The sequence below is a fragment of the Petromyzon marinus genome, chromosome 12 (genome assembly GCF_048934315.1).
Source record: "Petromyzon marinus isolate PM22_M1 ecotype Great Lakes invasive population chromosome 12, UKy_Petmar_22M1.pri1.0, whole genome shotgun sequence".
NCBI lineage: Eukaryota > Metazoa > Chordata > Hyperoartia > Petromyzontiformes > Petromyzontidae > Petromyzon > Petromyzon marinus.
Genome location: NC_133678.1, coordinates 15,458,615 through 15,486,156, shown reverse-complemented (window position 1 = coordinate 15,486,156; position 27,542 = coordinate 15,458,615). Strand labels below are relative to the sequence as shown.

General features: G+C 56.6%; 1 protein-coding gene across 3 annotated transcripts in view; it reads right to left on the bottom strand.

Moving 5' to 3' along the window:
* ADCY3 (adenylate cyclase 3) overlaps positions 1 to 27,542 on the bottom strand; it is a 120,493-nt gene that overhangs the window by 74,563 nt on the left and 18,388 nt on the right. For all 3 annotated transcript variants that reach the window (XM_076066673.1, XM_076066674.1, XM_076066675.1), the window contains exon 4: positions 8,616 to 8,765. In XM_076066673.1, coding sequence (XP_075922788.1) covers positions 8,616 to 8,765 — 150 coding nt within the window. The remainder of the gene's footprint in view (positions 1 to 8,615; positions 8,766 to 27,542) is intronic.

Sequence of the window (27,542 nt, the reverse complement as noted above, 5' to 3'; positions counted from 1 at the left end):
GCCTCCCCAAGTCACACGTCCCTCGCCAGGAGGGGGGGTCGTGCATTCTCCCCTCAAAGGGCCCTTTTAGTCGGCAGCGCAAGAGCAATCGGTCATTGGAGTGCGACCACTGTGCAGGGCTAATCCTCTCTGCACCGGCGGAGTAAGAGACGCAGCGCTTCCCTCCTGGTGCATCATGGGAGGCGGCTTCTGCTTTTGGCCCAAGGGGACGCCCAAACAGGAGACGAAGCGATGCAATCGGGGCGCATGCGAGAGCGAGATAAGATTGCGGGCGCACACGCAAGGCCGCTGTGGCCACCGCGTGAGGGTGCGAGACGCCAGCGCTGGGGACAGACGGACGGACAGACGGCAGACCGAGCGAGCGAGCACCATGACACCATGAGGGCTCCAATGTCGTCTGGGGGACCAGACGACCTGGGCCCCCGCATGTCAAATATCTCGCCAGCACAGCGAGATATCTTGCAATGGTGGCGAGATGTTAACTACCTTACTTAATATGCAGGGGGACGCCTGTATATTTGGAGTTTGCATGTTCTCCCTGTTGTTGCGTGGATTTTTCTCCGGGTCCTCCGGGTTTTCCATCCACATTTAGAATCAACATCACGCGTTTAGGGTATTCGGCTGCAATACATTTCCACATGATAAGCCACTTCTTTGAGCTTTCACTTGTGGCCAGGTCGCTTCTGAAAAATAGATGCGTAGCTCAGTGGGCTGTACCCGGTAAATAAAAAATAGTTTTCAGTTTTAAAACGTAGTAGTTCTTTAGTCTCCAGGCGGCCGTGTGACTCTGAGGTGCGAACACACCCCGAGCCGGCACCGCCGCGGTTCTGGGGTCGAGTCCGGGTTCGAGGCGCCGGTGATTAAAGTGCCATCCCGAGCGTGGAGAGTCGGGCGTCTTGGCCTCTTTGCAAAGAATCCCCGCATCGCGTGAAATTTGTCTCTGCGCTCATATCGTGGCTACATTTCCAGCTCTGAGACTTAAAAGTAGCAGTTTGACCGTTGTACGGCGACCGATGCTCTCTGTGGCCGCGAGCAAAGCGCTGCGCTCCCCGTCCACCCCCTCCTACACTGCGTGGGACAGCGGGAATCCAAAGCCTAGGGGCAGGCGGCCACCGCAACCTTTGGGATTTCACCGAACGACGGGCAGAGGAGAAGTAAGAGATGCCTCCAGAGGCGGCCGTCAACGGCTCGGAGGGGGCGGTCGATGGGGCGGGTGGACTCGCGATCGAGGAGGACGTCCGGCGCAGAGATGGAGCAGTGGAAACTCCCGCTCGGGGCGGCCCTTGTCCAGCAGCGGCTCGACCACGGCCGCCGGTCGCTCGTCGGGAGCAGCGGAACTCGTCGGAGGGCACGCGGCGTCCCGCTCGGGGGACCGCTGGGAACCGCAGCCGGCGTTCCCCTCCTCGTCCCACAATCTGCCATCTGCGCCTTTCCTGTTTAGTGAACGCGGAGGGGCCTGCCCTTTGTTAATTCGATTTGTTTGTCAACGTTTCGTATTTTATCCGTTTCAATCAGGGGGGGGGGGCGGGGGTGGGGGTGCAGAGGTGGTGGGTTGGGAGAGGGGGGGGGCCCTTGTGGAAATATATTTTTCCAGCGCCGTAAAATGGCTGAGCAAACAGCGTCACGAGGGCGGCTTCCCCGGGTGGCACGAGACCGAAAACCCATTACCCACTCAATAGCCCAGATCTAGAACTCATCACCCACTCAATAGCCCAGATCTAGAACTCAATACCCACTCTATAGCCCAGATCTAGAACTCATCACCCACTCTATAGCCCAGATCTAGAACTCATCACCCACTCTATAGCTCAGAGCTAGAACTCATCATCCACTCTATAGCCTAGATCTAGAACTCATCCCCCACTCTATAGCCCAGATCTAGAACTCATCCCCCACTCTATAGCCCAGATCTAGAACTCATCACCCACTCTATAGTGCAGATCTAGAACTCATCACCCACTCTATAGCCCAGATCTAGAACTCATCACCCACTCTATAGCCCAGATCTAGAACTCATCCCCCACTCTATATCCCAGATCTAGAACTCATCACCCACTCGAAAGCCCAGATCTAGAACTCATCAAACACTCTATAGCCCAGATCTAGAACTCATCACCCACTCTATAGCCCAGAGCTAGAACTAATCACCCACTCTATAGCCCAGATTTAGAACTCATAACCCACTCTATAGCCCAGATCTAGAACTCATCACACACTCTATAGTGCAGAGCTAAAACTCATCACCCACTCTACAACCCAGATCTAGAACTAATCACCCACTCTATAGTCCAGATCTATAACTCATTACCCACTCTATAGCCCAGATCTAGAACTCATCACCCACTCTATAGCCCAGATCTAGAACTCATCACCCACTCTATAGCCCAGATCTAAAACTCATCACCCACTCTATAGCCCAGATCTAGAACTCATCACCCACTCAATAGCCCAGATCTAGAACTCATCACCCACTCTATAGCCCAGAGCTAGAACTCATCACCTACTCTATTGCCCAGATCTAGAACTCATCTTCCACTCTATAGCCCAGAGCTAGAACTCATCACCCACTCTATAGCCCATATCTAGAACTCAACACCCACTCTATAGCCCAGATCAAGAACTCATTACCCACTCTATAGCCCAGATCTGGAACTCATTACCCACTCTATAGCCCAGAGCTAGAACTCATCCCCCACTCTATAGCCCAGACCTAGAACTCATCACCCACTCTATAGCCCAGATCTAAAACTCATCACCCACTCTATAGCCCAGAACTAGAACTCATCACCCACTCAATAGCCCAGATCTAGAACTCATCACCCACTCTATAGCCCAGAGCTAGAACTCATCACCCACTCTATTGCCCAGATCTAGAACTCATCTTCCACTCTATAGCCCAGAGCTAGAACTCATCACCCACTCTATATCCCAGATCTAGAACTTATCACCCACTCTATAGCCCAGATCAAGAACTCATTACCCACTCTATAGCCCAGATTCAGAACTCATCACCCACTCTATAGCCCAGATCTATAACTCATCAACCACTCTGTAGCCCAGGGCTAGAACTCATCACCCACTCTATAGCCCAGATCTAGAACTCATCACCCACTCTATGGCGCAGAGCTAGAACTCATCACCCACTATATAGCCCAGACCTAGAACTCATCCTCCACTCTATAGCCCAGAGCGAGATCTCATCACCCACTGTATAGCCCAGATCTAGAACTCATCACCCACTCTATAGCCCAGACCTAGAATTCATCACCCACTCTATAGCCCAGAGCTAGAACTCAGCATCCACTCTATAGCCCAGATCTAGAACTCATCACCCACTCTATAGCCCAGACCTAGAACTCATCACCCACTCTATAGCCCAGATCTAGAACTCATCCCCCACTCTATAGCGCAGAGCTAGAACTCATCACCCACTCTATAGCCCAGACCTATAACTCATCACCCACTCTATAGCCCAGATCTAGAACTCATCTTCCACTCTATAGCCCAGATCTAGAACTCATCACCCACTCAATAGCCCAGATCTACAACTCATCACCCACTCTATAGCCCAGAGGTAGAACTCATCACCCACTCTATTGCCCAGATCTAGAACTCATCCCCCACTCAATAGCCCAGAGCTTGAACTCATCACCCACTCTATAGCCCAGATCTAGAACTCCTCACCCACTCTATAGCCCAGATCAAGAACTCATCACCCACTCTATAGCCCAGATCTAGATCTCATCACCCACTGTATAGACCAGAGCTAGAACTCATCACCCACTCTATAGCCCAGACCTAGAACTCATCCCCCACTCTATAGCCCAGAGCTAGAACTCATCACCTACTCTATAGCCCAGATCTAGAACTCATCCACCACTCCATAGCTCAGACCTAGAACTCATCACCCACTCTATAGCTCAGACCTAAAACTCATCACCCACTGTATAGCCCAGATCTAGAACTCATCACCCACTCTATAGCCCAGACCTAAATCTCATCACCCACTCTATAGCTCAGAGCTAGAACTCATCACCCACTCTATAGCCCAGACCTAAATCTCATCACCCACTCTATAGCCCAGATCTAGAACTCCTCACCCACTCTATAGCCCAGATCAAGAACTCATCACCCACTCTATAGCCCAGATCTAGAACTCCTCACCCACTCTATAGCCCAAATCAAGAACTCATCACCCACTCTATAGCCCAGATCTAGAACTCATCATTCACTCTATAGACCAGGGCTAGAACTCATCACCCACTCTATAGCCCAGATCTAGACCTCCTCACCCACTCTATAGCCCAGATCAAGAACTCATCACCCACTCTATATCCCAGATCTAGAACTCCTCACCCATTCTATAGCCCAGATCAAGAACTCATCACCCACTCTATAGCCCAGGCCTAAAACTCATCACCCACTCTATAGCTCAGACCTAAAGCTCATCACCCACTGTATAGCCCAGACCTAGAACTCATCACCCACTCTATAGCCCAGACCTAAAACTCATCACCCACTCCATAGCCCAGATCTAGAACTCATCCCCCACTCCATAGCCCAGACCTAAATCTCATCACCCACTCCATAGCCCAGATCTAGAACTCATCACCCACTCCATTGCCCAGACCTAACGCACCACGCAGCCCCGTGTGACACCCCATGTGATACCCCACGTGATACCCCGCGTGATACCCTGCGTGACACCGCGCGTGACACCGCGCGTGACACCGCGCTTGACACCGTGCGCGACACCCCTTGTGATAGCGCGCGTGACACTGCGCGTGACACCCCTTGTGACACTGCGCGTGACACCGCGCGTGACACCCCTTTTGACACCGCGCTTGACACCACGCGTGACACCCCTTGTGACACCGCGCGTGACACCCCTTGTGACACCGCGCTTGACACCGCGCGTGACACCCCTTGTGACACCGTGCGTGACACCCCTTGTGACACCGCGCTTGACACCGCGCGTGACACCCCTTGTGACACCGCGCTTGACACCGTACGTGACACCCCTTGTGATACCGCGCGTGACACCCCTTGTGACACCGCGCTTGACACTGCGCGTGACACCGTGCGTGACACCCCTTGTGACACCGCGCGTGACACCCCTTGTGACACCGCGCTTGACACCGTGCGTGACACCCCTTGTGACACCGCGCGTGACACCCCTTGTGACACCGCGCTTGACACCGTGCGTGACACCCCTTGTGATACCGCGCGTGACACCCCTTGTGACACCGCGCGTGACACCCCTTGTGACACCGCGCTTGATACCGCGCTTGACACCGTGCGTGACACCGCGCTCCACACTGCGCGCCACACCGCGCGCCACACCACGTGTCACACCGCGCGTCACACCCCGCGTGACACGGCGTAGAGTTTCGGGGAACCTCGGCCGCTTTAGCGGCGTTTGCCCAGCCCTCCGCAAATGGGACGCCCCTCCCCCAACCGCCCGTGCCGTCGGCTCCTTGCCCCTCTATTAACCCTCTCCCGTGCCGATGGCGTACGTGCACGTCAACAAAACGAAACGGGAAGAAAGATGAAAATAAATAAATGCTTATCGGTACCGAGGCTCCCACATAGGCCACGCGGTAGAGCGGGTGGCACAGTTTGCCGCCATCTGTCGTAGAGTGCGGCGGTCGCGGCGCTACAGTTCTCTGCGATGAGTAACAACATCTTTAAAAACAGCGGCGCTACTACGCCCCTCTATATAAAATGCCGAGCTACTCGCGCTTTCCGAGATTCAAAGGTGAATGGGACGCCACCCACCCTGCGACTTGCAGACGTCTCGGATACAGGAAAGGGGTTTGACGCCTCGCTGGCGACAGTGCATCGCGTTTACCTTCTGTATTCAAGTGGACACTTTATTTATTTTGCCGACGGCCACTCGAGGGGTCCGGTGGCTGCTTCTGGAGAGACCGGCAATGGGATACGCGACCACGGCCTTCTACCGAAGCCTCCAGTCGACCTTCGGCTAGCGGGAGGTCGCTCATTCTCCACCGCTGCACCCATGGTCTAGAAAACACAGTCTGTGTCGGGTGGTGGTGGGTTAACGACACGTACATTTTTACGCGATCAATCCCATAAAACCTTTGTTATGAATAATATCGGTGGCGAAAACTGCCTTCCGCCAGCCGCCCTTGCTTGTCAACTCCCTGCCCTTCTTCATGGTCAGCCTCGAGACCTTCCCCTTCTGCTCTGTGTTCCACTGCTGCTCTCTCTCTCTCTACAAAATAATAATTCCCACCGTTTTGGTTCGGCTCTCTCACCGCTACATGAAACCACACTGCACCGCATGGTAGAGAGCGCCGATGAGACAGTGGCTCAATGACGTGGACAGCTTTATGCTGGATTCAGAATGGAACCTAATAAATAAATATTCGTAAAAAAATGTACCCCCTACCACAGCGTTTTAAACAATCGCTCTCAACCAAACACGGCGCTCACAAGCGGCCACTCTTTTTGCGAAGAGGAGAAGCCGTGGGGCCGTGAAGGCTGCAGCTAAACTCCCGCTGCTACCGTCGCCGTCCCCGCCGCAGCCATCGCAACGCGGCGCGCTATCGCCCGCGACGATCGCCCGCAGTGGCGGGGATCGTGTTAGTGGCACCGCCGCCGCTTCCCCTCCCCCCACCACCACCGCCCGAGCGTCTCGGACGCTGCCACCTGGCAGCGGCCCTGCGGCGGCGTCGCTTACCCCCCACCCGCCTTCCCGCCCCCCATCTGGAGCGACTGTGCGGTGCTGCGCCCAGAGACCAAACGGCGCGTCGCGGGCGACGATGCGGGGGAGCCGCCGCGGTCGGAGAGAGACTCGAGCCGTAGCGGGAGAGTTGCGAGAGTTCAAATTCTGGCCAAAGAAAATCGATTCTCCCCCCCCCACCCCCTGCTGATCAGACCCGGAGAGTGGGTCCCAGGCAGCTGTCTGCTCAAACAAATGTCGCCTGTTCAGAAGGCCGACTGTGATCACGATTGTGGATGGAGAAATCCCTGCGTGCGCATTTCTTCTTCCGTTCATAATCCACTGCTGCCTCGAAGGCCTCCCCATACCACATCGGCCGTCAGGGGTTGTTTGACCATACTTCACCGCGGGACCAGTGCAGGCCCCAGCCAAGGACCCCGCTAGCGCCGAGCAGATTCGGTGCACTGCATTCGCTTCTGCATCCGCGGCTCCACCGCACCGACATTCATTACTATCAGCCAAAATTCACCAATTATTGAATAATTGTCTCATACAGTACTGTCGCAAGCGCTTGGTGGCACAGTGGCGAGCACAAGCACTAACCTACCAGGCTAAGATTTATACCTGTCCCCAGGGCCGGTTTGAATTGGTCCTGAGATAAACACCTCCTCTCCCCACTTCACATTTTATTCCACATTTAAAAATTCTAAAACTAAACTATTGTTATGTTGCCAGGTAAGGCCACCGCTGAGCTATATGTAGATCTTTTTGGAAGCGACCTGGCTATCACAAATGATAGTTCAACGACGTGGCTTATCACGTGGACATTCACAGTAGCAGCTGTGGAAGCGAAAAAAACGTAAGACCTGGATAAAATTCCAAGCGACTGCGGGGAGAGAGACACGCAAACTCCAAATGTACAGCAGGTGTCAAGGGTCCGGATCGAACCTACGACCTCTTCCAGACCAGGCGAGGTAGTTAACATCTCGCCACCACGGCGCCCAAATTTCAAATGCGTTCGCATAAAGCGAACGCATCACGAGGACGGCTAAGCGCCGTCCTCGTGATCTGCGAGGACCTCATCGTCCGTGTTTACACTTCGCATTTCCTTCGCTTGAAATAGCGATGGGAACGCTGCGCCGAGACCGATTTCAGTTCCAAAACGCCGGAAGGGGTGGGTGACTCATACCGTTTGAAGCAGCCTCGGAAAAAAACACTCAACGTCTGCCCTTGGTTAAAAACTCCAGCGAGTGATGCCCGCACGGAGCAGTGCAGAAAGTAGGTTGCCCTCCCTGTGCCAAGCACGGCTCGCAAGTGGCTGCTCTGCCTGCGACGAGGGTCATGGCGCCATGGACACACAGAGCGCTCGCCACAATTGGACCACAACACGTCGCTGATCTCGTCAAGGAGCGTACATCGTCACGCTAACTCCGGTCATCCTCGCAGTGGATTTTGGCTCACCATCGACTAAAAACGGTCACCACATCGCACACTTATGTGGCAGTCAGGAAAGCTCTTCTTTCGGATATTAGGAAGCCACTGGGAGCTCTGCACTTTTAGTTTGTTGTCCTTCGGCCGCACCTCCGATTAGCACAGTTGGCTCCGTACGGTGTGCACCGCAAGGTTGAGTTGAACTGTGGGAGATCCAGGAACGATTCAGATAAAAGTAACCCGGTATTGACCGTGAGCGCAGTGCGCTAATCGCTACGCCGCCGCACCCGCTCTCCACCCTTCACGCCGACAACCTCACGCACCACGCTGCTCACGGCGTGCCTCTTCACCTCGACGGCAACGTCTCAGGATAGGAGAGCAAACGGCTTGAGAAGCGCCCGCGAGGTGTACCGGAGTGTTCCGGCACGTGCGCCCCCCGCCTGCGCCCCCTCAACCAGCCCCCCCACCCCCCACCCCCTTCCCCGTCCGCCCGCCTCACCTGCTGTCGACTCTGCTCCTCCAGGTTAAGCTTCACCTCCAGAGACTGCCGCGCCTCCAGGAAGGCCTTGCGGTGTTTGCGGTCGGCCATGAAGTAGGAGATGATGCCCACGATGATGGCGCACATGTAGATGGCGACGTTCGCCAGCAGCTGTGGGGGGGGGGGGGGGATGGGGCGGGGGGGAGACGCGGGGGAAGTCAGGCTCTCTGCGTCTCACTGCAAGAGAAAAGATCAGCTCACCGTTTGATTCCTTCTCATTGTGTTCGCTTAATGTACGCCTTTCGCACTGTACGTAGCCAACCGTGCTAACATAAGTGGGGCATGGCATGGTCGTGGCTATCGCTGGGATCGGGCCCTATGGACAAGGTTTGGTGATAGCAGCCAAAGGACGGAACGCGTCTCGAGAGGATGACCATGGCAGAGTTGGGGCGCCGCGGTGGCTAGGAGATGTTAACAACCTCGCCTGGTATGCAGAAGGTTGTGGGTTCGATCCCGACCCTGATGCCTGCTGCTGTATATTTGGAGTTTGTGTGTCTCTCTCTCCCCGTGGCCGCGTGGATTTCCCCCTCCATATTCAGAACCAACGTCAAGCGTTTAGAGTCTTTGGCTGGTATACATTTCCACGTGAAAAGCCACTTTGTAGAGCTGTCATTTGCGGCTGGGCGTCTATTTTTTAAAAAGAGCCACGTAGCTTAGTGGGGCTTTACCTGGCAAAATAATAAAAAAATAGTTCGTACATGAAGCAACGAGATGGATCGTGTCATCGCTAAACCATGAGGAATACCCACAACGCATGGGGGGGGGGGGGGCCCTTCGCCCAGCAGTGGATAGACCACGGACGACGGTGAAAACAATGTCAAAATTTTCCTAAGCACTTGGTGTGTGCCCGGGGTGAGTGTGGCGTCCGCACCACGGCGTTATGTGTGCAGCACGCAACTGCCGCTAGTGCAGCGCTTCTTCAATCAAGTTTAAAACGTAGGCTTTCGGGACAAATATTTACACTCACAATGTTAATTGTAAATGCCGTGCGTCTAATCTCCAATGCACCGGTGCACTGAACCAGTCACTAATTGGCACGTTTTAGTTTACGTGACAAACCTTGCTAATCAGCCGTCGGGCGGTGGGTGGTGGGTTTGACGACACATTTATCTGTCATAATACAGGTAAATATATAAACTTGTCGCCTGATCAAGCTAGTTGTAATTACTGGTGAAACGTCTTACTCAGATTGTACATTTTGTGGCCTGGCTCTCCAACATACCGGTGTGCTGTACTAGTAACGAATTGGCACGTTCTGTTTACGTGACAACCCTTACTATTTGGCCGTGTCGGGTTGTGGCGGGTTTAACGACGCATTTATATTTTTGCGATCTAACCCCCCCCAAAAAAACCTGTATTATGGATATTGGTCGCGAAAGCCTACACGTGTTAAACTGACATTGGTCTTTACGCTTCTCATATCGACGCCGAGTTCAGATGTCGCAACCGACAGAGACGCCAGGCCAGTGGTGGAGCCTGGAATCGGGTCTTTACACTAGTTAGCGCAACAACCTCACTGCTGATCTCGTCAAGGAGCGTAAACCATCGTCGGGTGAACTCCGGTCATCCTCGCAAAAGTGGCAGAGGCTTTTGGCGAAGCGTCGAACGAAGACGGTGGTTGCTGGATCGCATGGTGCTTTAAGACGTGCTTCTGCAGTCATCTGCAATGCTCTTCCTTCTGATATTAGGAATCCACTGGAGATATGGACTTTTAAATCATCGAGTTTGAAAGCTCATTTCTCTTGATCTGCTTTTTGTGTTTGTTGTCCTTCCCCCCCACCTCCGATTAGCGCGGTTGGCTATGTACGGATGTGAAAGAAGTTCAACGTCCATGCACGCGGTTTGCACCGCCACATCCAGTATACCTCTCATGATGGCTACGACTACGAGTCACGTGCCGCCTACCCCGGGCTAACAGGGACCCGAGAAAACGTCCAATTTGAAAGGAAGGCCCAGTTTGACAGGCAAGTCCAGGGGGAGTTCGTGTGAAGGTGCGAGCGCCCCTTGGTCTTGCAATGCACAGAGTGCTGGCTTTGACTCCGTCTCCTGGTGCTGCAGCTGAAACAACGGATGCGATTTCTCAATTCCACCCCATCCCACCCTGCAGGCCCTCGGGGGGGTTCAACCGCACAGTCAAATCGGCGGGCCGCATGCGATGGGGGAAAAGTGGGGGAAACTCCCGTCTCTTCCGAGGCCTCTGGCCGGCGTGGAATAGTAGACCAAACTACTCTCTAGATAGGGCCCTGAAATCCACCTCCAGTGGGAGGCCCTGATCACGACAGTGGGCTCAGGAGGCTGCTGCGTGGGGCCTGCGCCTTCAGCCTCAGCTCTGCCGGTCACAGGCCACGGCCATCGCCGCCACGGGCCCGCGACGGAGCCGCGACGGAGCCGCTACCGAGTGCTCCACGGTGAACAACAACAGCCGCCGCCATACACGCGCGCTGCCGGCGGTGCGTTCAACGTTCGCGGTAATTTACAACTCCCTCCCTGCCCGTCCCACTCCCCTTCCCACCCACCCGCCCCCCCCCCCCCGTGCACGGTGGGAAAACCACGCGGTGATTAGAGGAGCAAGCAAATAAATAAATAAGCGACGAAAATAACGAGAGGGCGGCCGCTTCCCACACTTCCCGCACGGCGCTCGCTGCTTGTGTGGGGCAGTGGGAAGGCCTGAGAACCACCCCCAATAGTCGTTTGTTTGTCGTGACCTTTTGGAGCGAGCCGGGCCCCTGGGTCTTTAACGCGGCCCAGGAGCCGCCCCGCGAGGACACAGGGAGGGGGGGCGGGGGGGGGGGGCTTGGGGTGGTTATGAAGAGGGGGGCGGCTGTCATGGGAGCTCAATCATCTACAGCCCAATGCCACCACCACCAACACCACCAACACCACCATCACCACCATCACCACCATCACCATCACCACCATCACCACCACCATAACCACCACCATCACCACCATCACCATCACAACCATCACCATCATCACCATTACCATTACCACCATCACCACCACCATAACCATCACCATCACCACCATTACCATCGTCACCACCACCACCACCATTATCACCATCACCACCATCATAACACCACCATCACCACCACCATCATCACTACCACCACCATCACCACCACTGTCACTACCACCATCACCACGATCACCACCATCATCACCACCACCACCATCACCACCATCACCATCACCACCATCACCACCACCATCATAACTACCACCATCACCACCACCATCATCACTACCACCACCACCATCACCACCACCACCATCACCACCACCGTCACTACCACCATCACCATCATCATCACCACCACCACCATCATCATCACCATCACCACCATTACCATCACCACCATCACCACTACCGTCACTACCACCATCACCACCATCACCAGGGTGTAGGTAGGTGACAGGGTGTGGGTAGGTGACATGGTAGGGGTAGGTGACATGGTAGGGGTAGGTGACAGGGTAGGGGTAGGTGACAGGGTGTGGGTAGGTGACAGGGTGTGGGTAGGTGACAGGGTAGGGGTAGGTGACAGGGTAGGGGTAGGTGACAGGGTAGGGATAGGTGACAGGGTGTGGGTAGGTGACAGGGTGTGGGTAGGTGACAGGGTGTGGGTAGGTGACAGGGTGTGGGTAGGTGACAGGGTAGGGGTAGGTGACAGGGTAGGGGTAGGTGACAGGGTGTGGGTAGGTGACAGGGTGTGGGTAGGTGACAGGGTAGGGGTAGGTGACAGGGTAGGGGTAGGTGACAGGGTAGGGGTAGGTGACAGGGTGTGGGTAGGTGACAGGGTGTGGGTAGGTGACAGGGTGTGGGTAGGTGACAGGGTAGGGGTAGGTGACAGGGTAGGGGTAGGTGACAGGGTAGGGGTAGACGACAGGGTGTGGGTAGCTGCTGGTGAGGACTTTAAGTTGCCGTGCTATTTATTTATTTGTTTCCAAGTTTCGCTACATTAATCCTGTTATGAATTTCGCTGGATTCCTCCAGGGCGAGTCCCAGAATATTAACACGACGGTAATGACACCTTGACCACGGGTAACAGTAGCCGCGGAAGCCTGCGTGTGAAACGTGCCAAAGTGTCGTTAATCTCGAGCCATCTCTATGAGAGTTCATCATCAGCGGAGAGGGACAGACCCCCGCCAGGTCGAACGGATTGCCGCTTCCATCGTGCACTGCCTTGAGCAACAGCGTCAGCCATACGCTCACCCCATTTCATTTCGACGTATTCTCTACCGGAGCTGTCGTGCTCCCATGTTAGGGACAGATGGATAGAGAGACAGATGGATAGAGAGACAGACGGATAGAGAGACAGATGGAGAGACAGACGGACAGAGAGACAGACGGACAGAGAGACAGACGGACAGAGAGACAGATGGATAGAGAGACAGACGGACAGAAAGACAGACGGACAGAGAGACAGACGGACAGAGAGACAGACGGACAGAGAGACAGACGGACAGAGAGACAGACGGACAGAAAGACAGATGGACAGAGAGACAGACGGACAGAGAGACAGATGGACAGAAAGACAGACGGACAGAGAGACAGACGGATAGAGAGACAGACGGACGGAGAGACAGACGGACAGAAAGACATATGGATAGAGACACAGGACGGACAGAGAGACAGACGAACAGAGAGACAGACGGACAGAGAGACAGACGGATAGAGAGACAGACGGACAGAAAGACAGACGGACAGAGAGACAGACGGACATAGAGACAGACGGATAGAGAGACAGACGGACAGAGAGACAGATGGACAGAAAGACAGACGGACAGAGAGACAGACGGATAGAGAGACAGACGGACGGAGAGACAGACGGACAGAAAGACATATGGATAGAGACACAGGACGGACAGAGAGACAGACGGACAGAGAGACAGACGGACAAAAAGACAGACGGACAGAGAGGCAGACGGATAGAGAGACAGACGGACAGAAAGACAGACGGACAGAGAGACAGACGGACAGAGAGACAGACGGACAGAGAGACAGACGGACAGAGAGACAGACGGACAGAAAGACAGACGGACAGAGAGACAGACGGACAGAGAGACAGATGGACAGAAAGACAGACGGACAGAGAGACAGACGGACAGAGAGACAGACAGACATAGAGACAGACGGACAGAAAGACAGACGGACAGAGAGACAGACGGACAGAGAGACAGACGGACAGAGAGACAGACGGACAGAAAGACAGACGGACAGAGAGACAGACGGACAGAGAGACAGACAGACAGAGAGACAGATAGATAGAGACACAGGACGGATAGAGAGACAGACGGACAGAGAGACAGACGGACAGAGAGACGGATGGACAGAGAGTCAGATGGATAGACAGACAGAGAGTCAGATGGATAGACAGACAGAGAGACAGGCCCACGGGGTCCGGCCGAGGGCCGCGGGGTCCTTCCGCGGGCCAAGGGCCGCGGGGTCCGGCCAAGGGCCGAGGGCCGCGGGGTCCTTCCGCGGGCCGAGGGCCGTGGGGTCCGGCCGCGACCGCCCCTGCAGAGTAAACAGGAAGCCGGCGCGGGCGGCCCCGAGACCCCCGGCCCAACTTTAAATTTAGTTTGCGTGTGACGCGGAACATTCGGCGGCAGATTGTTCTCTCGGAACAATAAGAGGCGGGCGCCCTTGTTTGTTTCACGTTCGGAGAAGGGGGGGGGGTGGACGGTGGAAAAAAAAATCAAATTGCGAAGTCGCACAATGCGGGGGGCTGTGGGGGAAAAAAAAAATACAGCGGCTCTGCGCGCGAGTTCATTGTCCGGGACAATGGGCGCCGAAGGAATTCCTCCGCGGATTGTTTCGCGTTTTCGACGTGACAGATGCTGCGGAAGGGATTCGCCACCGAACCGCCGGGGCTCAATGGGAACTTGGAGCGGGCGGAGGGAGGGAGTGGCTCCGGGGGTCACCGGTGCAGCAGCAGCAGCACGTCGCAGCCATTGCAGAGTGCCAGCGAGCGGAGCGAACGCTCGGGGGCACCCGGAGTCGCGACCCGGGGTGAACCGAACGTCCCGCTCGGATCGGAGTCCCAATCAAAATTCAGCCGCGACGTCACCTCTCCGGTCGGCACGGAATCCCGCGCCTCTCTCGACAGCATCTAAGAATCAGAATCACCTTCTTCGTACTGGAGTAATCCAATGAGCTACAAAGCTCTTGTTCACAGATGTCCGGGGTACTCCCCTCTCGCCTGCAGCGCTCCTCCTGTCTCACTGCACCTTCGCCACCGATTAGCAGCACGGTTGGCTACGTACGCCACGCGGAGGAAGTTCAACATGCAGACACCACACACACACGCGCCTCTCCCCTCCCAGGAGTTTTATCGTCATGAAGGGGACGAGTCGCCCAGTGCGGACGGCTCGGCCGACCGCATCGGAGCCCGCGGTCTGGGGCTGTGCCACGCATGGCGGAGTCGCGTGGCGAGTCGGGTCGCCCGGCGGTGTCGCGTGGGGGCCGCGCTACGCTCCAGCAGGGGCAAGCGTCTGATGAAACGCGCGTTTAAGAGTGCTTTGGCTGCTATTGTAAATTGGAAACTTGATAAGCCACTTCACTGAGCCGTCATTTGCGGCCAGGTCGCTTCTGAAAAAGAGCTGCAAAAAATAAATACGAATTATCACGTGATCTCTGATCATCCTAGCAGCGGCTTTTGACTGGCCGTTGAACAAAGGCAGTGACCGCATCACTTTCAGATGCGCTTCTGCGGCCGTCTGGAATGCTCTTCCTTCCGATATTAGGAAGCCACTGGAGCTAAGCACCTTTAAATCACGTAGATTGAAAACTCATTTCTTTAGAACTGTACTTCCCCCACACCTCCGAATAGCACTGTTGGCTATGTATGGCGCGAAAGAAGTTCAACATGCACGCATAAAAAGTTTTCAATTGTTTAGTTTAGGCTCCGATACGGCAGGAGTGGCGAGCGATCTCGGCCGGGACGGCGCTGGTTTGGGCAACCACCATGCAGCACAGGTACTACAGGCTGCTGCTGTGGGGCAATGCTGCAGTCACAGATAATTATTTTGGAGAAAACCTCAAGGCCCATGTCAATGACGGGCCCTCTGCTCATGCACAACCACCGGGACCTCAACCACGCGGGGGGCACGGTGACTCTGCCAAGGCCACAGCGAACCTCCCCCGAGCCTCCTTAAGGGCGATATGAATAAATATACAAACAAGACGCAAGCGAGAAGACGATGCCGGTGACGCACGCCGCTGCCACCTGTCGTGACGACAAAGGGGGGAGCGGCGCTCGCTCCGGCGGGGCCCGGTGGGCGCCCTGGCCCACATCCATGCCGAAGGGGGGGGGGGGGGTAAACGATGGCGATTGGCGTTGCACGCATCTCCCACAGCACCACGTAATAGGCGCCGGTTTCCCCGTGTCGCCAGCGGTGGTGCCAGCGGTGGCGGTGCCGGCGGCGGCGCCGGCAGAAGCGGCAGTGCCGCCAGCGTCAGCAGCAGTGGCGGCAGCAGCAGGAGTAGTGGCGCGTTCACTGCGCAAGCCACCTCTCTCTCGCACGGCGCATGCCGTGTTTCAAACTCATCTCTTTCAACCCACTTTCCAGCTTGGCCCGTGAGCGACGGGGGGGGGGGGGGCTGGGTGTGGTTGCGCGTGCCACCACAGGTGGCACCACGGCCAGCATCCGCTCTGCTGGACGCCTCTTCGCGGTGTGGGAACGTTTCACCTCGCGGTCGCGTTTCCAGAACGAGATGCTCTGTCAAACGTGACCACGGCGCTCTCGTTGAACAACAGCTTGCTCATAAAAGAGCTACCGCGGTGACCTTGCTATCGTAACATGTTGTAGTCTGGAGATAAAACGCTTCAAGGAAATCATTATTAGCATTGGTCACCCATTGCTGGTACAATTAAGCCACAATGGTGAAAGCAAATAAGGTTGGTTGGCTGCTTTTTCATCTGTCCATCCCAACCGTCTGTCTGTTGGCTGGTGGCTTAAATGGGAAGCCTGGACGTCCGAAACGGACATTCTGAAATCAAGGCACTGCCCAAGCTTGAGACCCCGAGAGACCCGGAGAGACTCGGACCACGGTCACCGCAACTCGGACGCCGAGTGGCACCGAGCCGACGCGCAGGCCGGCCGGAGTGCGCCGCGCGCGAAGTTCGCCGAGGGGCCCGACTCTCGGCCCAGCCTCGTCTCCCTTCGTGGGGGGGTGGCGGGGTGGGGGCTCAATAAAAAAACGCGTGCCACTTTTGCGGGGAAGTTAGCAGCGGCTAAGACGATGGTCTGGCCACCCGCCGTCGCCTGAATCTGGAAATTTCGAGCTTCGAGCGCTTGGCTCGGGGGCCGACCTGAAGACCGCCCAAGGAGAGGCCACGACCGACGAGGCAGCCTGCGCTCTCCGCATCTGGAACGCGTTCGAGGTTAACGCAGAGGTCCCCCCCCCCCACCGACCCCCCCACCCTACTCCGGCAATTCCACCGACAAACGACGTCCATAACCCTGCACCCCCCCCCCAAACCAACCTCGCGGCCGCCATCCGCTCCGTGGGCGCAGCGCGAGGGACCTGAAACGTCTGGAGAGAGCCCAGACACACCGGGGACGGGCGCGCAACCGCCTCCCCGCGCGTGCCGCGTCGGCTCGCGACTTCGCGGCACCGAGGGTCGCGCGACCGGCATGGTGGCCTACATCTTCTGATGGGCGTTTTTTTTTTTGTTTTGTTTTGTTCTGCGTGGAACAAGAGTCACCGATATGATTGGTGGCAGTTGCGCCGCCTCGGCCTGGTCACGCCACCCTTTGCCGCTTGTAAACTTACGCCACCCCCCCTCCACCTCCCCCCAGATGTGCGCCCTCGACAGAATGTAAACACGCGCACGAATATTTTGTCGTTGCGGCGAGTCCGGGGCACGGACTCGCCGGGAGACGCGCGGCGGAAATCGGGGGTAGACTCGCGAACGCGTCCTCGTGACCCTGAGGGAATCGCGAAGCGTGCACATCACGAGCAAGCCCCCCCATCCACCTGCACCCCCCCCGCCGGTGGTGAGGTCCGGGAACTTTTGCAAGCGGGCACGAGTGTGGGGGGGGGGGGGTAGTGGCGGTGGTTGGGGGCAGTTGGTGAATATATAAATATATGTATATATATTAATATTTGAATATTAATCATTTAGTGAGGAATGCGAGCGCACAGCCTAACGGCCAATTCATCTTGCGTCGCAATCAGTGCGGTGTTGACGCTCTGTTGATGCGGTGTTGACGCAGTGTTATACGGCCCGCAAGCACCGGACGTTGGTTAAGTGGCAGCGGCGGCAGGTCGAGGCGGTCCGTTCAAACGGCAGCTCGGACCGAGGTGGCCGGGCTGCCCACAGGGGCCCTTGTTGCCCACTGCGGCAGGAAACCGAGCTCCTGGGTTGTGGGCCCCTGCAGCTGCGAGTGAACCTACAGTTTTAAATGGTTTCTTTTTCATGGTTTATTAAAATGGTTTATTGTTATTTTTTGGAATGATTTATTTTATCGGCACGTTGGAGCTCTGCGCACAGGCACCAAAGGTGTCCAAACGTCAATTGGCCGGCAACAAATGGCACGGCTAAAGTTGTGATCGGTCAGAGATGACTACGTGGGATCAATCTCCTCCTCTTGCGTGCCGCACGTTGCAGCGACAAGCAACCGATTTTTCTGCACAGCGATGCCGTTGGGGGGCGAGGTTCCTTGGCGTCGCGACGGAACCTCCGTCCGGTGCTCCCTGCTTGACCATGAGCTCCGCCGATCATGCCGCCCCGACGGGGGGGGGGGGGGGGGAGGCAAGCTCTCAATAACCGCGTGGAGCAATGGAGCAACCAATCAGGATTGGACCTCGCGACCTTCCGAGCGTGCGTCAAGAGCCACCACTGCGGCAGCTGCGCCGTCGCTCCGGCGGCGGCGTGGCGGAGCGGCTCCCCAGGCGGCCCCCATGTGTGGAACCGCGTGGGAGCCACGTAGATGACACGGCCACTGGGCGAGCATGGGATCGGGGCCCTGGGGCACGGCCGGAAGGGTTTTGCAACTCGAATGCAGTCATCCTACATTTTCAATCCTTGGTCAGGGGTCAACTCGCCTCATTTGTCCGGCTTCCAAAAGAATGTCTTCTACAGAGTTCTGGGAAGCCACCAGTAGCTGTCTATCGGTCACACCAGCCTCCCGCCGTAGTAATGTGCAATTATTACCACTCACTGAAGGCAACCGGAGAAGGCCTAGGAGGCGCTGCAGTGCGAACTCTGCTGCTGCTTGATGTGAGCGTGCCAGTGTGCCAGCGAGCACGATGCAACCTCGGCCGGGACCCCCCGTGTGTGCGCGCCACGGTGAGCGAGCGAGCAACACGACGCGCCGACGGTTTTACTTTTTCTCCCAAAAATAAGCGCAGGGCCTGAGAATTCGCAGAGCCCTGGAATCTGGGCGACCCCCGTGGGACCCGCTCAACGTTAATAATAACAACCTCGTGCGCCACATTTGTTTACCCCCATTCTCACGGCAGGCGGCGGCCGAGGGGGAAGGGGCGACGAGGCCTGGCCGCAGCGTCGCCAGGGGGTGCGTGGTTGGAATCCGGCGGGCCGCCCTGGTTATTACTGTCGTATGCGGTGCGCGAACCATAATGGTTCCCGACGAGGTCACGCATTAAGGGGAGACGGGGGTCGGGATCAATCAATCCCTGCCATCATCCACCCCCTTTCAGACCCCAGCAGAGACAAGACACTGAACGTTGTTTTAACGAATGGGGGGGGGGCTGTTAACAAAGCTTGACAGTCCGGGACTGCCACCAGTACCCCCAGCCCCGCCACCCCCACCCCATTGGAAAGTTTCTAAATCCGCCTCTGGTTCAGAATGGGAGCCAGTGGCTCAGTGCAGGCCACATAACTTGTGGCTTGCGTGAGGACGCCTGAGCAAGAAGTGCTTTCCGGAGCTCAGCCCCGTGCAGCTCCGGCTGAAACTGATCCCCTGCTCATTGTGCGACTTTCATGTTGCATCTCAGTCGGTTGCAATCCCAATCCCAGGGTAAAATGTAAAACAGACATCAGAACAAATATATATGAATAAATATTGATATTGAAGCGCTGGGGGGGGGGGGGGTATACCAGAGGTCAATAAAGTCATACTCGGAATTTCTCAGCTGTCATCGACCTGTGGAAAATTCTGGCTCATGCCAAGGCAATGTGGAATTTCCACCACTGGATCAGATGACCATGTCCCACGGTCGCTGAGCAGGGAAACTATTTGGCGTTTTCCACGACTATCTAAAGGATTGAAGAGAGCGGTGGTGCACCGGTTAGCGTAGCGATACTGCACTACGAACCCAGCAATCCGAGTTTGATTCCCCCCCCCAACCCCCTCCTCGTCATCAACCCACAATAACTGGCACGGTGAAGTATGGTCAGCCAAACCCGTTGACCGACGCGGCCTAAGGCGAGGCCTTCCATCCACCAGTGGCTTCACAGACGGGCTGTGAATCATCATTATCGAAAACTTTAACCGATTGCAATCTTGCGAGGTCGCTGCTCGGTGGTGCAGTTCGGACGTAGCGCAAACTACCATGGGCATTTCTTTGCCAGGAGGAAACGACAGCCTTGGCCCACGCGGTGAGCATCAAGGGCAAAGGATTTCTATTTTTCCGATCGCGCAGCGATGAACATGGCGGCCGCGGGGCGGTCGCGGTGGTGGCAATGGTAGGGGCCGCAGTGGAGGTTGCGGTGATGGTGGCGGCGGTGGTGGCTTCGGTGGTGGTGTCTGTGGTGGCGGCGGTGTTGGTGGCGGTGGTAGTGGCGGTGGTGGTGGCGGTGGTAGTGGTGGTGTTGGTAGTGGCGATAGTGGTGGTACTGGTGGCGGTGTTGGCGGTAGTGGTGGTGGCTATAGTGGCGGTAGTGGTGGTGATTGTGGCAGTAGTAGTGAAGTTGGTGGTGTTGGTATTGACGATAGTGGTGGTGCTGGTGGCGGTGTTGGCGGTGGCAGTGGCGGTGGTGGTGGCGTCGGTGGTGGTGGCGGCGTCGGTAGTGGTGGCGGCGATGGTGGTGGTGGTGGTGCCTCTGCTAGGAGAACGCAGGACAGAAGAGTGCAGACTAATATCAAGTCCGAGTGTTCCATTGGCTGAAAATTTCGTTAAAAAAAGAGAACTGCAGAGATTGGGCAATGTCGGTAGCGCTGGCTCATCAACACGTGGCCGCTGCCGCTGCCTTCCCGCTCGTCTGCGATTCCTCGGCGAACTCGAGAGATGCGATTCGTGTGAGCAGCACTTGACATAACACGCATGGACATAGACGTCACGACCACATCAGCTGGCTTATACAGAGGTCGCGCGCATCCCGACATCAATCCAATGACCGTGTCCGGGGGACGATGGCGATGGCAAAGCTTCAACGTTCCCGGCGATGGATTTTTGAGTGAAATCACCGGCGGCAGGGCGAGATCCTGGATTGGAACCAACAACTATAACTATGTTTTATTCTACCAGGTATCAGGCCCACTGAACTATATCGTTATTTTTCAGCAGTGACCTGGCTAGAAATGATGGCTCAACGAAGTGGCTTATCACGTGGAAATTTATCGCAGCCACATACTCTGAACGCGTGACATTGATTCTAAATGTGGAGGGAAAAAGAGGAGGACCCGGAGGAAAAATCCACGCGACCACGTGGAGAGAAACACGCAAACTCCAAATATACAACAGGTGGCAGAGACGGGATAGAACCCACGACCTCCTGCATACCTAGCGAGGTAGTTAACATCTCCTAGCCACCGCGGCTTGGCGCTCCTGCCCAGTATTGGCACCACCAGACGTCCCGGCCGCCTCCCCCCGGTGTGCGACTCAGGAGCTATGACGTGAACGGCGCTCGACATCGCTCCTCGAACGGCCTACATCGAGAAACTTGGAGCGCGCCGACCACGTCAGATCCCGAAGGCCGAGGAGGATTGAATCGTGGAGGGCGCTCGGGTGGATGGACCGCGCGTGCACTGCACGTGTTGCAGGTCGCGGGGCTACGTTGCTGGCACTAGAACCTGTCGTGCCGGACTTGCGACCTCCCACGCGTTTGCTCCCCCGCCTTCCCCGAACCCGCACCGAACAGCGTGGCGAAGTACGGTCACGTAACCCCCGCCCCCTCCACGGCAAGCACGACTCGGCCCATCGTCCCTCGTGGGACGATCCAGCGAGTGAAATGGCTGTCCTTTGCAACGACTCAATCCCCACCGCACGAATGTGGAATTCGCACTGGCTCAAGGAGGGCCGTAAACGGGAGACGAATACGCACACGAACCGATTCCCACGCCGCCACGCCGCCCTCTCCGTCGTGCGTTGCCGATCGCGGCGCCGCCGCCGCCACCACATCCCCGAGCGCCGACGTCGGCGTGCGCTCGTGGCTCCCACCCCCCCAGCCGCCTCCCCCCTCCTATCAACCCACCCTAATTGACCGCCTAATTAACTCCTCGGGCGCAGGTAATTACGGGCGGCGGCGGCAGCGTGGCTGCGGTCATTTGGAGTCCCTATGGGTGCACACCTCTGCCTGACGACTGCCCACCCCCCCACCCACCCACACCTCCTGCTCCTCCACGCAGCTGCAGTGGGGAATGCTTCCTTTTCGCCCAGCCCGCCCCTCCTTGCTCCGTGACACGGGACACAATGTGTCTGTTGGCCAATGTCACTTCTCGAAATAGCCACCAAGGTGATATTCGTTAAGTTATAAAAAAAAAGACCCTCTCAACCCCCGCGGGACACAGCTCATTCACACGCGCGCGATACACACACACGGGATACACACACGGGATACACACACACGGGATACACACACACGGGATACACACACACGGGATACACACACACACGGGATACACACACACGGGATACACACACACGGGATACACACACACACGACATACACACACACACGGGATACACACACACGGGATACACACACACGGGATACACACACACACTAAATATACACAAACACGCCACACACACTATATATACACACGCACGCGAAGATACACACACACAGGATACACACACACGGGATACATACACACAGACGGCATACACACACACGGGATACACACACACGGCATACACACACGGGATACACACACACACGGGATACACACACACACACACGGGCGCGAACTCTGCGGTGCTGGAGACATTTCCCCCGCTCACAAAGCAAAGCGTCGGTGGAAAAGCCAGAGCGGTGACCCTGGCTGGGGGCATTGCTCACGATCCATTGCCAGTGGTGCGTACTCCACATTCTCAGGGCGGGAGCCAGTCTCTTTGAAAGACGACTACAATTTGTATCCCGCGTTTGTAAATACAGCCTCCTCCACCCTTGCTGCGTTTGTATATCTGCAACCCAACCGACCACCTCCATAGGAACAAGGAATTTCAATCACCGGATCCGGGGTCCCCCGTGCCCAAGCGAGCCACGATATAGAAATGTTTAGGTGGCCAGGGCCCCGCGCCCGCCTAAGGGCGCGGGGCCCTGCATCCTGGGCCCCGCGCCCGCCTAAGGGCGCGGGGCCCTGCATCCTGGGCCCTCAAAGAGTCGTTGGCGACGAAGGCTCGGCGCTCCCGGCCATTACGAAGTCCGCGTAGCCGCCAGGACCTCCTGGCCATCCCCCACCCCCGGCCCGCACCCGCGCCTTGATAGGAGCACCCGCGGGGAGCATCACGGACTAATTGTGTCAGAGCCACGACACCGTTTGGAGAGAATATTGAGGGCAGGCAGGACGTTTTCCACATCCACGTTTTTCCCCTCCGCCGAGTTCGAGCTCTCGGCGCACATCGCGGTTGATCAATGCCATCGGTGTTCATTCCCGGCCGGTTGAGGCTTCTGCCAGTGGGGGTGCATTAAACAAATCCAGTCCCCTCCCTCCCGCTCCATAAGCGTAAAGATCGATAGTGCTGGGAGCGGAACACGACGGAGAAGGCCGCTCGGAGCCATGCAGCAGCATCAGCAACGCCTCGGCTTTCGCGCATCGGTGCACAGCGCCACGTGCTCCTCTGACATATCCGTGCCGTCCGCAGTGGAATGGGAAACCTTATGGCGTGGGGCACACCACATCTCGTGGGGCACACCACATCTCGTGTGCCTTCTGCTGTGGCTTCTGCGAAGTTTCATGCCGCTTGCTTGGCAGTCTGCTGGCAACCCGGGAAAAAGTGTTTCAAACCCCGGCACACCACATCCAGGAGAGCTCTCTCCATGGCCGTGGCTACTCCGAGTCACGAGCAACCTACGCCAGTCGACCAGCGATCCGGGAATATACTCGGTGAGAAATTAAGTCCGGCTGTCTGTTTTTTTTACTTTTACTTGACGCGCGTTGTGCCTCGCGTGTCCTTTGGCACGACATCTGACGTCTCGTTCCACATTCGCGGAGCTTCTTCAGGAACCGAACACCCCGGCGGCATGGCCCGGAACGCGCCGGGGGAGCCGCGAGCCAGCAGCGAGACCGTCGAAGACCCACGGGGCAGGCAAAGGCCCCTTGCGGTAGACAAAGGCTCTAGCTCAGCGCCCGGCGCTAGCGCCGGCGGCGATACCTGCAACTCGCACGGCTGTGGGGACGGTCATGCGGACGGTCATGGGAACGGTCCTGGGCATGGTCCTGGGGATGGTCACGGGGACGTGCTTCGTCGCGTCAATCACGAGGAGGACCAGCGAGTGTCCATCACCGACCACGCAACAGCCAGGCACGACGCGACTGGTAGTGAAGAGTGGCAACGCAACGGCATGGTGAGCTGGCGGTCATCACAACTGCGTCCCTGCACGCACGGCGGTGCTGGCGGAACCACGGTGCCGAAATATTAACTACCTCGCCTGATATATAGGAGGCCGTACGTTCGATCCAGACCACGGTGCCTGTTGTTTGCATATCTCTCTCTCCGCGGTCCTGTGGATTTTTCTCCGGTTCCTTCAGTTTTTCCTTCCACATTTATAATCAATGCCACACGTTCGGAGTATTTGGCTGCAACAAATTTCTGTGCGATGAGCCACTTCGTTGAGCTATCGTCTGTGGCCTGGTTGCTTCTGAAAAAGCGCTACGTAGCTGAGTGGGCCTTAGCTGGCAAAGTAAAAAAAAACTGTTTTAGTTTTGAGTTTAATCCTGCGGTCTCCAGCGACACCGCCGAAGCTGCTGCGGCGCTCAACTCGCGTGTTTGTTCATTCGCCTCTTTTGGGAGCGGTGGCCGTTTGTTACCTAACTTGGGAGCCATGCGTTGTCAACCGCATTGGGATCGTAAATTGGAGAGGAGCGACTTCTCGCGACGGGGGAGAAATAAAGCAACCGGCCAGCGTCGGTCGTGCGGCTCCATAAAAGGGGGTAAATAAACGGGGGAGATTGGCGGCCACAGTGCGTAGGCGTCGTGGCTGGAGGCCCATAGCGCGCGAGCTTTTCCTGCTCGCCTCTGGGCAGACCCACAGATGGGGAGAGCCTCGCATTCACGAAAGGCACCCCCCACCCACCCCCTCCTCGATCTCGCGGAGCGTGGGACATCACCCCGCACGTAAATATCCACAACAAAGTCAAACTCCGGGCCACCTCGATCCACCGACTCACTAAGGGCCTCTCTCACGCCAAGCTGTGTCGGTTGTGCGTTTTTTTTTACCGTACTTCACCACGCTTGGCCAGTGTGCATAGGCGAAGGTGGGAGAGTAAAGGACTGGTTGGGGTATCACTCGCCGTATCCGGGAATCGAACTCGGACTACCCGGATTCAGAGCGCAGCACGTTAGCCGACGTGCCACCGCTCCAGCCATGTTGCCAATCGTCCTGGAAACCGTGGCTTAGTTCGGAGCTGGCCGCTGGCTCGAATCAGAACACCACGGAACAGGGTGTGTGCCGTCACCATCCCAGCGAGGATGAAAACGGCAGCTCGTCCTAGTACGGGCGGCACCACGAGCACTCGCGAGCGTATCGCTCTCGTCAGCAGGAAAGGAGGACACTATCTATGCCCGCATTACATCTCTAATTATCAGTTGGCATGCCATGCCCATGGCACGACTGCGTAGCCCCGCGGCAGCCATCGGCAGGCAGCAAGTGTGCGGTAGAATACATCGTCGTACTGAACTACGCATGCATGTTCACGTATGCATGTTGAACTTCTTTCTCACCGCAACCGTGCTAATCGGAGGTGCCCCCCCAAAACGTAAACCCTCCTCGCCTTCGCCAACCCGCCCTGACCAGCGTGGTGAAGTATGGCGAACTAAACCCCACGACCCGCAGCGGGGAACCTCAATCACCGCGGTGGGTGAACACAAGAGGCGCAATGTGGGCGTGCATGACGGTCCCACACGGAAGGACAACAATCCCCCGTGTAGCCTTAACAGATTGTTGGGGCAAGTGCTGTTAGCGAGTGCCTATTAAGGTTGGCACGGTACACGAAGGGGGGGGGGGGTGGCGAGCAACCAGACCTGGCCGCTTTTGTCTCTCCAGTGGTGATGTTTACAAATTGCACCACTTACTTATTTGAGGCTGAGTCGACCTAGGGGAAGCCCAGGACTGGTTCAGAGAGTCGTCACTGGTGTTGGCCGTGAGCGGAAATAAAAAAAAAACTAAACTATATTTTATTTTACCAGGTAAGGCCCACTGAGCTGTATAGCTATTTTTCAGAAGTGACTTGGCCACAAATGACAACTCAACAAAAATGTCTTATTGTGTGGAAAATTATTGCAGCCAAATACTCCAAACGCGTGATGTTGATTCTAAATGTGGAGGGAATAACCAGAGGACCCGGAGAGAAATCCAATTGACCACGGGGAGAGAGAGAGAGACACGCAGACTCCAAATATACAGCAGGCGTCGGGGTCGGGATTCAACCCACGACATCCTGCACACCAGGCGAGGTAGTTAACATCTCCGCCACCGTGGCGCCCCAAATAGAACTTGGGTCACCGGGTTCGTAGTGCAGCGAGCTAACTCCTTACACTGCCGCTCCGCACAACCATGCGCGCGTGTGTGCACATGCGTACACACACGCGCGCATTCATCCCACGGGATGCCTGCAACGCCGCTCCTCGTGCAGCTCGGCAGTCAAAGCCGCGGGAGCACCGGTCGACTCGTTGCCGTCCGCCGGCGTTTCGTTTCCGCCGCCGATCGCTGCCAAGCGGGAGACGCGGCGCCGCGGAGGTGGAGGCGCAGCCCCGTAATGCCTCGCTCACGATGCTGCCGGCGGAAGCGCCGACCACCGCGGCCCCCCCCCCCCCCCTCGAGAGCGGTAATTTGGCCCGAATCTTCCACGCCGACCAGGTGGGAGCACTCACACTTTACCCCACCGCACGCGACCTGCCGCTCCGGTGAACAGAGACGGCGAGGGGGGGGCATCGGGGGGGGGGGGGGGAGGCTTTCCCCATCGCATCGGCTGCCGTGCCGGGAGATCGAACGTAGCGGGCGACCTCGCGACACGACATGGGCTGCGGGTCAGGTGGGAGGAGGCTTCTGTACGGGGTGGGACAAGGCTTCTGTGTCGGGTGAGAGGACGCTGCATTCGGTGACACAAGTCTTCTGTTTTGGAAGAATGTTGTAATGGATGATGCGTGAATTCCACTGTATGGCGTATTCAGAAGGTCAATAGTTCTGTAGGGTATAACACAGTGGTTCTGTAGGGTATAACACAGTGGTTCTGTAGGGTGTAATACAGTGGTTCTGTAGGGTATAACAGAGGTTCTGTATGGTATAACACAGTGGTTCTGTAGGGTATAACACAGTGGTTCTGTAGGGTGTAACACAGTGGTTCTGTAGGGTATAACAGAGGTTTTGTAGGGTATAACACAGTGGTTCTGTAGGGTGTAACACAGTGGTTTTGTAGGGTGTCACACAGTGGTTCTGTATGGTATAACACAGGGGTTCTGTAGGGTATAACACAGTGGTTCTGTAGGGTATAACAGTGGTTCTGTAGGGTGTAACACAGTGGTTCTGT